The sequence below is a fragment of the Hyperolius riggenbachi genome, chromosome 6 (genome assembly GCF_040937935.1).
Source record: "Hyperolius riggenbachi isolate aHypRig1 chromosome 6, aHypRig1.pri, whole genome shotgun sequence".
NCBI lineage: Eukaryota > Metazoa > Chordata > Amphibia > Anura > Hyperoliidae > Hyperolius > Hyperolius riggenbachi.
Genome location: NC_090651.1, coordinates 77,498,190 through 77,513,009, shown reverse-complemented (window position 1 = coordinate 77,513,009; position 14,820 = coordinate 77,498,190). Strand labels below are relative to the sequence as shown.

Below are 14,820 nucleotides of genomic sequence, written 5' to 3'. Positions count from 1 at the left end.
CAATACAATTGATTCATGGTTGTGGCAGTAATATGACAAAATGTGGAAAATACTTTTGCAAACCACTGTATATTTTTGGGATGTGGGAGGAAAAGTGCATGGAGGAAACCCATTCTGAAAGACTGTCACCAATGTGCTCCCCTGGATGGGAAGGCAGTGTGCTGTTTTTCTTTTACTGGTTACAATGATTGACAATGGAAGCTCTTGAGGGCCAAATAAAATGGCAAGGAGGGCCACATTCGTCCTGCGGGCCTTGAGTTTGGCACCTGTGCCTTAAAGGATGGCAATACACATATCAATTCTTCCAGAAGACTCCATCTCTTTTATTGAACCTGCTGATGATATTGCCTCCCAATATCTCCGAATGATCAGCTTTCGATTGAAAGGGTGTCATAATGTTGTAAAGAAAAACAAAAGTTTGCTTTCCTAAAACAGAAAGAATTTGCGATAATTCAGGTTGGAGTGAGCTTGAGATGTCTCCCAGAGCAACACTGCTGAATATATGCAAATTAACCATTGTACCCTTAGAAGCTAAACACACCTCCAGAACCGCCGGAATGCAATGATGTGTCAGCTTGTTAATTTGTACAGAGCCATAATAATCCAACATGCATACAGACTGTTTCGGATTGTTAGATCCTCATCAGTGCATGGCATGGATTAATTTGGCTCTATGGAGTAGGGCTTGTAAATCCGAGAGGCACAGACTAACCAGCAAACTCATGGTGACCCAGAACTCGTTGGAGTGTGTAAGGGAATACAATGGTCCTAAAAGCCCCCTTACTAAGATGTTAAGAAAAACAAAAGTTTGCTTTCCTAAAACAGAAAGAATTTGTGATAATTCAGGTTAGAGTGAGCTTGAGATGTCTCCCAGAGCAACACTGCTGAATAGATGCAAATTAACCATTGTTGCCCTTAGAAGCTAAACACACCTCCAGAACCGCTGGAATGCAATGATGTGTCAGCTTGTTAATGTGTACAGAGCCATAATAATCCATCCAACAATAATAATCCAACATGCATACAGACTGTTTTGGATTGTTATTATCGCAAATTCTTTCTGTTTTAGGAAAGCAAACTTTTGTTTTTCTTAACATCTTAGTAAGGGGGCTTTTAGGACCATTGTAGTCCCTTACACACTCCAATGAGTTCTGGGTCACCATGAGCTTGCTGGTTAGTCTGTGCATAATGTTGTAAAGTCTCCACTGAGCGGACAGAGAGAGAAGGAGCAGCAGTGACATCGATGGTCATCTTGCATAAAGCAGTTCCACTGATTCTCTAATAGGCTCAACACACACCATACAACCTTGGTTGTTCAATCTTACCACTTTCATGTAGTATAAGAGCTTATCCAATCAATCATTCAAGGTATTTTCAATCTGTTGGCCCTTATACTACATAGATTTGGTAAATCTGTACAACCAAGATTGTATGGTGTGTGTTGAGCTTTAGATTGATGCTGAAATCTCATCAGATCAGATCAGGCAAAATAGCAGGATTTATCATCACCAGCTGATCGATTTCTGATTTGCGTCTGCTATGTGGGACGGTTACTGACCCATGTAAAGACATCTTCCTGAGTGATATTACTACATTGTTATAATGATGAATGCAGCCAACGCTCTCACAAATACCAAGAGCCACATTTGGTAAATCAATAGCGGTTTAGGCTCTCCATAGATAAATTCCAGCTTATCCATGGGAGAGTCACCTCTGTGAACTCGCTTCCCCACAGATCGTCACGTTTCATTACCAACCAAAAGAACACTAAACGCCACTCACCACAGAGGGGCACCGAGTACGGCGTCCAAGTCAGAGGTCACGGGGAAAGTTCAGCCGGCTGCGTTGTGGCTAAACCCTCTATAGTGCAAAATGACAAGAAAATTTGTCACATAGAGTTATGACTGCTACTGATGGGGAAGATTCGTGCAGCTGTGTCTGCGGCATTCTCAGGAAACGCATTCCACAAACTCGCTCACCGAGAGTAATGAGTAAAAATCACCCCGATGTCTCCAGATCTGTCCGCCATCTACTGAGGGACTGTTGTGGAGGAATTATACAGGTAAACATCAACTAACTGACCTGTTTCTACACATTTAGCAAATAAAGACACATTTGCTTAAACAACCAGTTAAGGACCGCAGGAATTTTGAATGATCTGTGCTGGGTGGGCTCTTCAGCCCCCAGCACAGATCGTGTGGCAGGCAGGGCGATCAGACTTCCCCCCTTTTTTCCCCACTAGGGGGATGTCCTGCTGGGGGGGTCTGATCGCTGCCGCTCACTTTCGCCTAGCAGGGGGGGGGTTCCTCAAAGCCCCCCTCCGCAGCACTATTCCGCCCTCCCTCTTCTTCCCTCTCGCTCCTGCCCAAGATAGGCGGTACAGGACAGCGATGCGTCCTGTACCGCCTCTGATAGGCTTCAGCCTATCAGATGCCGGTGATCCCCGGCCAATCAGAGGCCAGGGATTGCCAATCTCCTTTACGGCGCTGCTTTGCAATGTATACACCAGGGATTTCTTCCCCGGTTGTTTACATTTCGCCTGCGAGCCGCAATCGGAGGCTCGCAGGCTGTTCACGGAGACTCCCTCCGTGAACTGACAGGAAACGGCCGTTTCCATGGAAACACCACTGTGACCAGCTGCCCGTTGGCTGGTTGTTAAGTGGTTAAAGGATCACTATCGTGAAAAATTGTAAAATTTAAAATACATGTACAGCAAAGTCCCCAGTATCTGGCTCTGGCGGGGATCGCCTGATGCCGGGTACATGTACTTGCCAGTTGCTTGAGTCAAATAACACAAACCTCCTCCTAAATTACTTACCGAGGCTCCAGCAATGGCTGTCAGTCCACCAGAACCTCTTTGCGGGCTCTGAGAGGCTTTCCGGCTTCCCCAGTGCACAGAAGCCGGAGTGTCAGCTGACCTGCATCAAGTCATGTGATACCCTGGCTTCCGTACACAGAAGCTGGAAGCTGCTCAGAGCCCGCGAGGAGGTTTAGGGAGACTGCCAGCCATCACAGGAGCCGTGATAAACCTGCTAGCCCCCTCACAAAGTCCCCCAAAAGAGGTCCCCATTATCCTACAGCATGCCGCTTAGTTGAGACTTCCAGTTGCCTGAATTCCGGATTACGGGGACTTTGCTGTATACGCTGTAAACTTTGCAGTAAATTGGTTCCAGAGTAAAATTTGCTATAAAATTATTTTTTCCTATGTTGCGGTCACTTACAAGATTGCACAAATCTCACAGAACTGGCCAGATTTGGATTCATTGATCTGCTCATAGCGGATTCTCAGGGTTCTCTTTATTTTTAAAAGCACTGTTAGAAAGGTAGTTGCTTAGACCAGCTGCCAAAATAGTGTGCAAGCGAGAAGGGAGGCTGGCAGGAATCTTTGTATACATCCTTCCCAGGGAGTGCTTTAGTAAAGAATAAAGGAAATACTGAGAACCCCTCATGAGGAGATGCACTAGTCCAAAATCAGATGTCAAATTTATAATGCTTACTGTAAGCAACAGCAACATAGGAAAACGGGGATTTATAGTGAATTTTACTATGTGAGAAATGTACTTCTTATACACTAGTATTTTAAATTTTAAATTTTTTTGCGATAGTGGTCCTTTAATGATAATGGGCTTGATTAACTAAGACAACTAGCATGCCTTATCAGAGTTAACACAACTCATCAGAGTTACCACGCCTTATCAGAGTTAACACACCTTATCATAGTTAACACACCTTATCAGAGTAGCACAGCAAGCGCTACGAACGTATGCCTGCTAATTGGCAATGACGAGAGCTCCACTCGTCCTGCCCTGAGCCCCTGTGGGTCCAATCACTTTAAAGGACATTATCCCCATGCTTTGATTGGCTCAATAGGCTGCCTGTCACTTGACAGGAAACTTGACAGGCAGCCTATTGGGCCAATCAAAGTGCAGGGATAATGTCCTTTAAAGTGATTGGACCCACAGGGGCTCAGGGCAGGACGAGTGGACCTCTCGTCATTGCTAATTAGCAGGGATAAGTTCGTAGCGCTCGCTATGCTACTCTGATAAGGCACGTTAGCTCTGATAATGTGTGTTAACTCTGATAAGGCATGCTATTTGTCTAAGTAAATCAAGCCCATTGACAGCTATGGGAACAGCGATTGCTATGTGGTGTTAATGCCAGGTGATGCAGAATAAGCCAGCAGGACAAATATGAGACAATTTTATAGGGAATCAGTAGCAAACTGGGATTTAGAAAATCTGAGTAGGTACCAATAGGGAATTACTGGCATAAGCAAGATTGCCTGCACCAAACACCATGAATGAATTACCGTATTTTTCGGACTATAAGACGGTCCTGACCATAAGACACACCTAGGTTTAGAGGAAAAAAACAGGAGAAAAATATATACTAAACCTGGCGCATTGATGATGAAGGGGCATCTTGTGGATTATGCCCCCTTTGTGCCTCATGACCCCTTGTACCTCTTGTGTCTCCCTGTGTCCTCCTCTGCCCCTCTTGTGTCCTCCTGTGTCTGCCTCGCCTCTGTCCTCCTCTATGCCCCTTTGTATCCCTCTTGTCTCCTCCTCTATGCCCCTTTGTGTCCCCCTGTGTCCACCGTTATTCCCTGTGTCCTCCTCTGCATGGGCACAGTACAGGGAGTCCCCAACATTGCGGTGGGTTGAAGGTTCGTATTGACAGGCGTATAAAAAAAAGGAACTCTCTGAATTTGAATTATAAGACGCAGTGACTTTTTTCCCCTCGCTTCTGAGTCTTATAGTCCAAAAAATACAGTAGCAACTGTAATAATATATGTACTGTAATATAAATACGGAACATTATAAACCGAAGATGTTAAAAGACACCTGAAGTGAGAGAAATATGAAGGCTGCCTTATTTATTTCCTTTTAACCACTTGATGACCCACCCTTTACCCCCCCCTTAAGGACCAGCGCTGTTTTGAGTGATCTGTGCTGGGTGGGCTGTGCAGCCCCCAGCACAGATCAGGTTGCAGGCAGAGAGATCAGATTGCCCCCCTTTTTTCCCCCCTATGGGGATGATGTGCAGGGGGGGTCTGATCTCTCCTGCCTGCCTGGGTGTTGCGGGGGGAGGGCACCTCAAAGCCCCCCTCCGCGGCGAAATCCTCCCCCTCCCTCTCCTACCTGGCCCCCCCCCCCGGCGATCGAGGCTGCACAGGACGCTATCCGTCCTGTGCAGCCAGTGACGGGACGTCCCCTGTCACATGGCGGCGATCCCCGGCCGCTGATTGGCCGGGGATCGCCGATCTGCCTTACGGCGCTGCTGCGCCGTACAATGTAAACAAAGCGGATTATTTCCGCTTGTGTTTACATTTAGCCTGCGAGCCGCCATCGGCGGCCCGCAGGCTATTCACGGAGCCCCCCGCCGTGATTTGACAGGAAGCAGCCGCTCGCGCGAGCGGCTGCTTCCTAATTAATCAGCCTGCAGCTGGCGACGCAGTACTGCGTCGCTGGTCCTGCAGCTGCCACTTTGCCGACGCACGGTATAAGCGTGCGGTCGGCAAGTGGTTAAACAATGCACATTGCCTGGCTGTACAGCTAATCCTATGCCTGTAGTACTTTTAGCCATAGACCCTGAACAAGCATATCCAGATCAGGTGTTTGGCTGACGTCTGACTGGATTTGTTTCAGGTGTGTGATTTAGACAATACTAAGCATCTATTACCTTAGTAGTGACTCTGGGGAGAGAAGCATTGGAAGGGGGCGAGACAGAGAGAAGAGGGAGAGAGAAAGCAGCGGAATGCAGAGAAGGAAGAGAGGGATTGGAAGGGAGAGAGCGTAGGTGGAGGTAGGGAGATGACCGCTGGGGAGAAAGGGAATAGAAGAGAAAGATAGGGGGTTATTCAGTTACAATGGAAGTGGGTTGGCGAGAGAAACATGGGAAAGAGCAAAAATGAGATTTGAGATCTGGAGTTTTCAAAGTTTTTCTGTTATATACACATTTAGTTAATACATGGTAAAAAATAGAACATTTTTCTATACTTAGAACAATAGTAAAAAACAAAAATAGGCAAGAGAAGACAACCCAGTCCCTGCTGTGCGCTGTACTTCCACTAATGCCCAAGGCTTAAGCAGTGTTTAGAACAGAACAGCCGCTTGCTAGACTGAACTCTGTGCCACATCGTCTGTCACTGATTGTCTTACAGCCTGCGTTCTCTCCAGTGCCCCCCCCCCCCCAAATGCCCCTCGCCTAAGAGTACTGATAAATGGACTGATTAAAAAAACACAAATATGAGCAGCAGATTCATTAAACAGATGGGACTCAAGTTATAGTGTAAAAAAAAAAAAGTTGTGGAATATATTTATCATACAGCTATGTTGGTGATGGTGTTATTGTTTCAGTTACATGAATTGCTAATGCAACGCATGCTAATGCATATCATCCCATATAGAACACCTAAACAAGCCAGTTTCGGGAATAATGCACAGTGTTTGGTCCAAGAATTAAAAAAACGAGACTAAACAAGCCAGTTTAATATACAGTTTAGTGGACTTTACACAATCTACACAAATAATGTAAAGGTGGCCAGCAATGGTCCAATTGGCCAAAAATTTACCATAAATGTTCAATCAGGAACACTGATTTGAAGAGTTTTTCCTAACGATTATATTGATCGTATTGGGCAAGTTTTCACTTCCCGTTAGTATTCCCAATTGATTGTTGCCAGACAATTTTGAGCAGGTCAATCAGGAAATTGGACCATTAGTGGCCACCTTAACGTACATTACCTATGCAACGACTTATGCTGCTTGTATAACAGGCAACATAGACTTGCATTGCTGCATAATCCCTACGGGGCCACGGATCATGCGGTAACGCACGGATGATTTTGCGGTGATTGGAAGGTAGGGATGCAGCTGACATCTTTGTTAGAGTAATGGCTGGTGTGAATCCTACAGGCAGTAAGGGGAGTTTAGACTATAAAGCCTAATTTACCAGCAATTGCGCTGGTAAAGCAGCACACGATGCGCAATTAGCGCTACCCATGTTATCTAATTAGCGTGCATGTTGATACTGTAACACGTGCTACAAAAGTAGCACAGTTCGCATTACCATGATACTGCATGTTACCTTGGTAACACAGGTTGCACTAATTACGTAACAGGCACTACCTAAATAGCGTAACTAACACTGCCATGTGCCACCTGTACAGGGCAATCTTACCATTAGTTAGCGAATATATCCCTATTTGGCAGACAAGACAGTGGATTGAACCAGGATAAGTTGAAGATTAATGATGTTCTGTGGGGCAGTTTACATTGATCTGTTCCATTCTTGTCCACTGCGGAAAAGTCCTACTACCCACATTTTGCCATTATTTGATGAATCATGCCTCTGCTTGCCTGTAGTGGAAATTACAACAGAGACAGGAGTTCTAGCATGAACCAGGAAGAAGTGTCATTAAAATCAGAGAAGAGTACTTTCCACTTGTGCCGGTCATACGGTAAATGACTGGCTTACAGTAAACACACAAACAAACGTCTGACTGGCTGACGTCTGTTAAAACATGACAACCAGGCAAATAAATGATACTGTTGAGGGTGATTAAGTATTGGTTTCCTCAAGATATCAGATTTTCTATTCACACACTATTTCCCCAGAGTTCCTCTTTAAACTAACATATTTGTACATGCCAGTGTGTGTTTTCACTAAATGGAAGTGGACCGAAGAAGTGCTCCAGTGAACTACACGGAAGTGGAGGCAGTGTAATAAGCTCTGATTGGTTCTCTTCACACTGGCTTGGCAAATATTGGTATTAATGTATGAAACATAAAGAAATCCACATTATAGCTGTGCATAAGAGGAAATGCACTGTCCTGCTGCCACTACTAACATTCCTCATAAGATCTGGGCCTGGAAGATAGGCGGAGCACCGGCTATCTGTCAGAGGCCACATGTGCTGTGAAGGAAGAGTCTCCTCCAGATTCACAGAGGTGCAGCAGAAGTTGTAGCACGTCAGCGGGTTACACATGAATGCAGGGTGGGGTAACTTCTCCGTTATCTCAGGGGTTTTCAGTTCTGTGAATGGTGCTTCTGCTGTTATTGATAAGGAGGGACCCGTCAAAATCCCTCCCAGTCTCACAGCCTAATATTTCTCTGCATGATAAAACCACTCGAGGAACTCTGTCTCCAACCACAGCACAAAACGAGATCTCGGCAAAAGAGGAATTCTAAAAAGCCTGCTCCAGTAACTATTAAAGAAACAGAGGAGGTAGAAGAGTGAGAGACTAGACAGCTGGGCCCATAAGCAATTCCCCTTTTCTCCCAAGATTTCTCCAAGGAGAGAGTTTTTCAACTTCTATTTAAAATAACTTTGCAGCATTTTTCAACTGAAAAAGCTTGCTTTCTGGTGCCTAAAAGGCATTATTTGACAAATTTAAAAATATGACTTAGGAGAAAATTTAGGAGAAAAGTCAATTGCATATGAGCCCATGACCCATATGCAATTCACTTTTTCTCCTAAGTTATCTCCTATGAGATCATTTTCATATTTTCTTTAAAATAACTATTTTACAATTGAAAAAGTACTCAAAAGTAGGTGATAAAATACTATTGAAATTACTTTGAGTATTTTCTTGCTTGAGGTCAGGCTCGGATTTACATCACAGGAACCTATAGGCACAGATGTCCTGGCACCTTTGACTTTGCCCTCCATGAACCTACAAACCCCCGTTGAACCGCACCGCAAGTGTGCTGGCTGTCGAAACTGTCTCTTCTCTCTTACTTCCGACGCCCGTCATAGGTAGCTACGGGTGCCGCTTAGTATTAAGTAGCCAGAGGAACCTGAATATTAAGTAGCTACAGGTGCCCCCAAGTATTAGGTAGCCAGAAGTACTAAGTAGCTAAAAGTGCCCACAAATACCAGGTAGCTACAGGTGCCCCCGACAAATAGGTGATCTCGTATGTGGAATGCAGAGAGCTGGGTGAGTAACCTCTCATTTATGCTTTGTTTGGGGAAGGTGGGAGGCACTTGGGGAGGAGAGTGAGCTGCCTTTCCATCATCAGGCGACTGTAGGCACGTGCCTATAGTGCCTTATGGTAAATCCGGCCCTGCTTGCGGTTCATAGGGCATTTTATGACGACGTGTGAAAATAGCACCTAGGAGATACCTCAGGAGAAATAGTGAATTGCATATGGGCCCAAGCGTAGAAGAAAGAAAAAACAAGGGGGGAGAGAGAGAGAGAGAGAGAGAGAGAGAGAGTCAAAGGAGACAGAAATGTAAAGGTGCATACACACATCCAATCTTGGCCAATTTTACCACTTTCATGTAGTGTGAGAGCTTCCCTACACTATCTATTCAAAGTATTCAAGTCTCTTGTTCTGCATACTACATGGAAGTGGCAAAATTGGTCAATCAAGATTTCAAGATTGGATGTGTGTACCAGGCTTAAAGGTGGCCACACACCATACTATTTTTTTAATATCTGTTCAATTTAAGAATTGCAATCAAATTTTCTGACTGATTGTAACATTTCAAAAATCTGACCTATATACCACACACACACGTTAGATTTTTCCCCCAATTATGGTAAAATTGATTGGAAACGCTGAGAAAATTGCTTGGGTGTGCCGGAAGGAGGAAGTGCGGTAGCGAGTCGTGCAACGTGTCCCATAGGTAGTATGCGGGTGGATTGAGATGCATAGAAGCCGACGGACTTCTGGGTAAGTAACCCCCTGTCTCCCGTGCTCACACCTGAGGCAATTAAGCCTCATTTTAATTCCAAATTCGAATGGATTCCTACACGGAAGCCCATCGCTAGTGACGGTACGAGTAATACTAGAAAAGATTTTGCTGAAATCTTGTCTTCTATCTTATGGTGAAAAATGACAGGCCAGGAAAACAGTCAATATCAGGAAGATATTGATCGCTTACCTGATTTATGAGCAGTAAGCATCCCAATGCTGGCACAACAACAGCCTATCAATAGCAGTCAGTCACTAATGATTAGACTTGGTGCATCCACCAATGAGAGTCATCATCAACATTACTGGGCACCTGTACCACGCCAAAATACATTTTTAGGTGGTCCAACTCAGATAAACATCTCAGGCCAATGGCTGAATAGTGTACTGTCTAAGGGCGCTACCTTTTGACACAGGAGACTAGGGTTTGAATCTCAGACTTTTCCTGGTCAGTAAGCCAGTGCCTATTCAGTAAGGAGTCCTTGGGTAAGACTCCCAAACGCTGCTACTGCCTCCCGAGCGCGCCCTAGTGGCTACAGCTCGGGTGCTTGAAGTCTGCCAGGAGAAAAGAGCAATATAAATGTTCTGTGTTTTGTACTTTAAGTTATACTGCTACAGAAGCCTACAGGAGAATTTGTTTTCTGCTTTTATTTCTGGGTGTCAAAGTATATATATGACTAGGCTATATATGTCTAAACTGCAGAAGCAGGTTAGAGCCTGGTGCCATAAGTCTGTGATATATGTGAAAATTCTGCAAAATGTCAGCTATTTCCTACAATCCATTACACTCTAGTTGAACAATGGATGTCTAGAAATCGGTAAGACTCTGTACTGACGCTGAAAGGGTTAAGCGTTGCATATTCTTCTCCACCCTGTGTCCATGTGCAGAAGTATGTATAGAAATATGCCAAGCATTGTACACAGTTGACATCACTTCCTGTTCTGCAGAAAATAGAATTATCATTAGCAAATCCTCCCTAGAGCTGGGAGCATTTACACACAAGTCTGGCACACATGTACACACACATGTGCAGCTCTCATGTCAAAGGGTACCTGGAGTTTGTACCAGCCATAACTGTTCTGCTCCCAGATAAAAAGTTGCTGCCTGTGCATGAAATACAGACAAAACAAAAGACAGTGAAAGTTATCTTTTTATACTGTAAATATGCTCTGAAGTTTACATAGTTTTTTGCTAGCAAACTGCGACTATATACTTAGGAGATAATATATCAACCTGCTATTTAGCATTATTAGTATTTAGTATTATACAGGGCTGTGGAGTCTGAGTTGGAGTCAGAGCAATTTTGGGTACGCGGAGTCGGAGTTGGAGTCAGTGATTTCATAAACTGAGGAGTCGGAGTCGGGAGTCGGATCACTTTGAACAAAATCCACAGCCCTGGTTATTATTAGACTAAGGTGTCGGAGTCGAGGAGTCAGAGCCATTTGGGTACCCGGAGTCGGAGTTGGAGTCGGTGGTTTCATCAACTGAGGATTCGGAGTTGGAGTTTTGTACGAACTCCACAGCCCTGGTATTATAGCTGTTGCTTAGACACAAAAGTACAGTTATATGTTTGCACACAACAAAAAAATTAAATTGGACCCCCTACCTAGATGGCCCAGATACAGAGATATGGGTGTGCTCCCAAGTCCACTCTGTCAGTTGTAAGCAACAGGTATGTCATATATTGTCTACCTAAAGAACATTGGAGATAGGCAGGTAAGTAAGGCTTTGTTCACACCATACGCATAGCCGTTGCGCATTTCGGCAAAGCATATGATGTGCAACACGGAAGAACATCAGAACTGCATAGACTACACTGTCCGACGTTCTCACTTAAAGAGTACCTGAGATGGGGCCACAGGAATAAATTATACATACCTGGGGCTTCCTCCAGCCACCTCCTGCCTGATTGCTCCCACTCCATCCTCTTCTGACTTCCCGTTCTCCTACAGTTGACCCTGGAAAATCCGTCAGTCGGGGCCAGTCGGCACATGCGCAGTCCAGTCAGGTATGGAGGAATTTTTGGGGCCAATTGCAGGCGAACGGGAAAACAAAAGAGGACGGCGTGGGAGCGATCAGGCCGGAGGGGGCTGGAGGTAGCCCCAGGTATGTATATTTTATTCCTGTGAGCCCATCCAAGGGTCACTTTAATGCGCTACGCAGCAGTGGCTTGTGATATCGCACTGCTGCATGCTTTTTACCAAAATGCAACGCTGATCCAATGGGATCAGCAGCGCAACAAGGAAGGCATGCAATCAGGGCTGTGGAGTCGGTCCAAAAATCTTCCGACTCCAACTCCTTGGTTTATGAAACCACGACTCCGACTCCAACTCCAGGAACCCAAAATGGCTCCGACTCCTGGACTCCGACTCCTTAGTCTAATACTTAACAGGGCTGTGGATTTTGTACAAAAATCTTCCGACTCCGACGCCTATGTTTACGAAACCACAACTCTGACTCAAACTCCGACTCCATATGCCCAAAATTGCCCAGACTCTGACTCCTCGACTCCGATTTCAACTCCATAGCCCTGCATGCAATGGCGTGCGTTGGGTTCCAATCACACAGCCATCTGCATTGGCTAGTGCGAACAAGGCCTTGGTTGTAATGCTGATAGCCCTTCTCTGCATAGCAGAATCGCCGGCCGCCCCCCCCCCCCCCACCACTACCCCCAACCATTCAGGTATGAAGTGAATGCATCCCAATCTCTCGGTAGGAGGTCTCAGGTAAACATGAAGTGCTCAGACTTGCTCCTCTTCTCAGTATAACCCCCCCCCCCCCCCCATCAATAGCTTCAAACAAATACAATGAAAAAGGAGAGAACAAAAAAAAAAGAAAGAAAAAAAACAAAAAAAGCACCACTAATGCCATTTAATTCCCAAATCCACAAACCCGCAAGAGAATGATAAAGATGAGAGTTAGAGAAAGAGGATGCATCTTACCAGCACGGCGTCTGCACACTTCTCTGCCATCCTCCTGGAGTCAGATGTGACAAGCAGCTATGTGGACCACTCTCCTTCTCTTCTGATGGCGAGCGCTGGTGTTTGCATTCACTCCCGCAACTTTCTGGGCTGCAGAGACAAAAGAGCATTTTATAGGGAGATCTAAGTAGGACGGAGGTCCTTTTGGGAGGAACCATAAAAAAACAATGTTAGGTAAATAAAGCTTTATCCATGGGGATGCTGGCAATTGGCAATACTGATTAAAGCAGCAGATGTGAAGGTATGTCCGCTCACAAGTGACATCGTGTGTGCCACAGACAGGCTATAATGCTGACCACAAGCAAAGTTTCAGACTGGATTCTCTCTGGACACTATGCAAAACTTTACAGTCACACCAAACACATTGCAATCCAGCTGCCATTATTCTGTCATGTAGCAAGGGAGCTAAAGGGAAAATATTTGGGCAGTACAAATCAAAGGAAACAGTCCACTGTTTAACTAATTGTTCAGATTGGCTGTATATTCAGACTGTTTAATGCATGGCCATCAATAATTGAAGAGACCCGACTACTTCTTGTAGCAGGGAGACCACTTTATCTAAAACTAGGAAGAAAAATGAAGTTTTGAAACGTTTTATAAGTCTTTAAGATGCACTTTATGAATCAATAATAATAAGTATATGTTTAAAGTGAACCCAAGGGGAAAATAAACTGATGAGATAAATGTATTTATTTTATATTTAAACATTTACAAAAGTAGGTTGAATGTTTTACTGTCTCTAATTAGTGGCAGCCTATTAAGTGTCCCAGAGTTAGAAAAAGGTCAATAGTTCATGTATTTTATCTCTCCCTGTCATAAGAAGTTGTATTCTGCCAGGAAAACCTTTATGGCTGTAATTAGCTTATCAGTGATGTTTACTATATTCCCCACAAGGTACAGAAGCTGTGACTTCCATGCCTAGGATTTAACTCTTTCAGGCAGCAAAACAAAACAACTAAGACAGCCTGGTTATTAATATGTTTGGCACTGTACATACACGTTTATCTCATCATGTCATATATCACCTTGGGTACATTTTAAGGTTAAGTTCTCACAAGACATAAAAATTACATTTTAATACAATGCTTGTGTGTTCCTGAATGGTTATGTAATCTGCTGTCCAGAAAAATGCATGCAACAGAACAAATCAATGTGAAATGGCCAATAAGAGAATCATAGGAGTCTTTGACTTGTCTGTTTTCACCACGCTGTCCAATCCATCAAAATACAGGGCAGTGGACTTACTGTGAACCAAGCCTAAGAAATAAGTTAGGCTAGAGTTCTGCTTTAAACCAGGAGAAAACAGCACTGAGCTTCTGAAGACCATAAATGAGAATGAATTTATTACAGGAGTGAGCAAGCTAAAAAGTTGCATCAATAAAGAAAATCTTTGTCATCAAGACAAACAAGAGGCACAAGTGTTGGAAAAGCCTGCTGTATGCTGGGTACAATTCCAGCAACAGGGGGCTGGCAAACAAAGCCAATCTTCTTGAAGATCTTACAGGGACATGACGGGAACTGGCACCTGTACAATGGAGGCCAGGATAAGAGTGTGCTCTGAGCACAGGAGGGAGGCCTGGCCAGATCAGAACACAACAGTAAGCACAAAGAACATTTCTCAATCCTTGCCTCCGAATTAAACTCATTAAATTTTGAGAGGATAAAAAAATAATACATTGCTTGATCTTCAGAAGACCTCCAAAGGTTTACCATACAGAGAAGGGCCTCAACAATAACCTGTTAAAGACTCCATCTGAAAGACATTATTGTGGCAATCAACAGACAGAAGTGCTCTGACCCTCTCCAGGGAAAGTGGACAAAAAAACAACAGAAAAGAACTGGACAAACATCAGACGTAATACGTCAGGCCAAGAACAGAGGTCCAGATGGGACCACCATGTACTTTGCATTCCAGGCCCAGTTGGGGATATGTAGAGGATTCTGTCCATGCATGCTGGGACAAAGAACATCACGATAGAAAAGGACAAGGAATAATCAAAAGCAAGATAATATGCAGGTATTTGTGCTCTAAAGAACCCAAACTACTTTCTGCTAGAAGGCTACCATCAAACTGAACAATAAAAAAGAACAAATAAAAGTAAACTATTTCAAACTACTAAAAGGCTACCATCAAAC

The 14,820-nt window shown here is 44.3% G+C and overlaps 1 protein-coding gene across 1 annotated transcript in view; it reads right to left on the bottom strand.

Moving 5' to 3' along the window:
- The window catches only part of SLC6A9 (solute carrier family 6 member 9), a 206,181-nt gene that overhangs the window by 124,268 nt on the left and 67,093 nt on the right, over positions 1 to 14,820 (bottom strand). The window contains exon 2 of the mRNA XM_068239550.1: positions 12,646 to 12,774. Within this exon, the coding sequence (XP_068095651.1) occupies positions 12,646 to 12,675 (30 nt within the window). The 5' untranslated portion in view covers positions 12,676 to 12,774. The remainder of the gene's footprint in view (positions 1 to 12,645; positions 12,775 to 14,820) is intronic.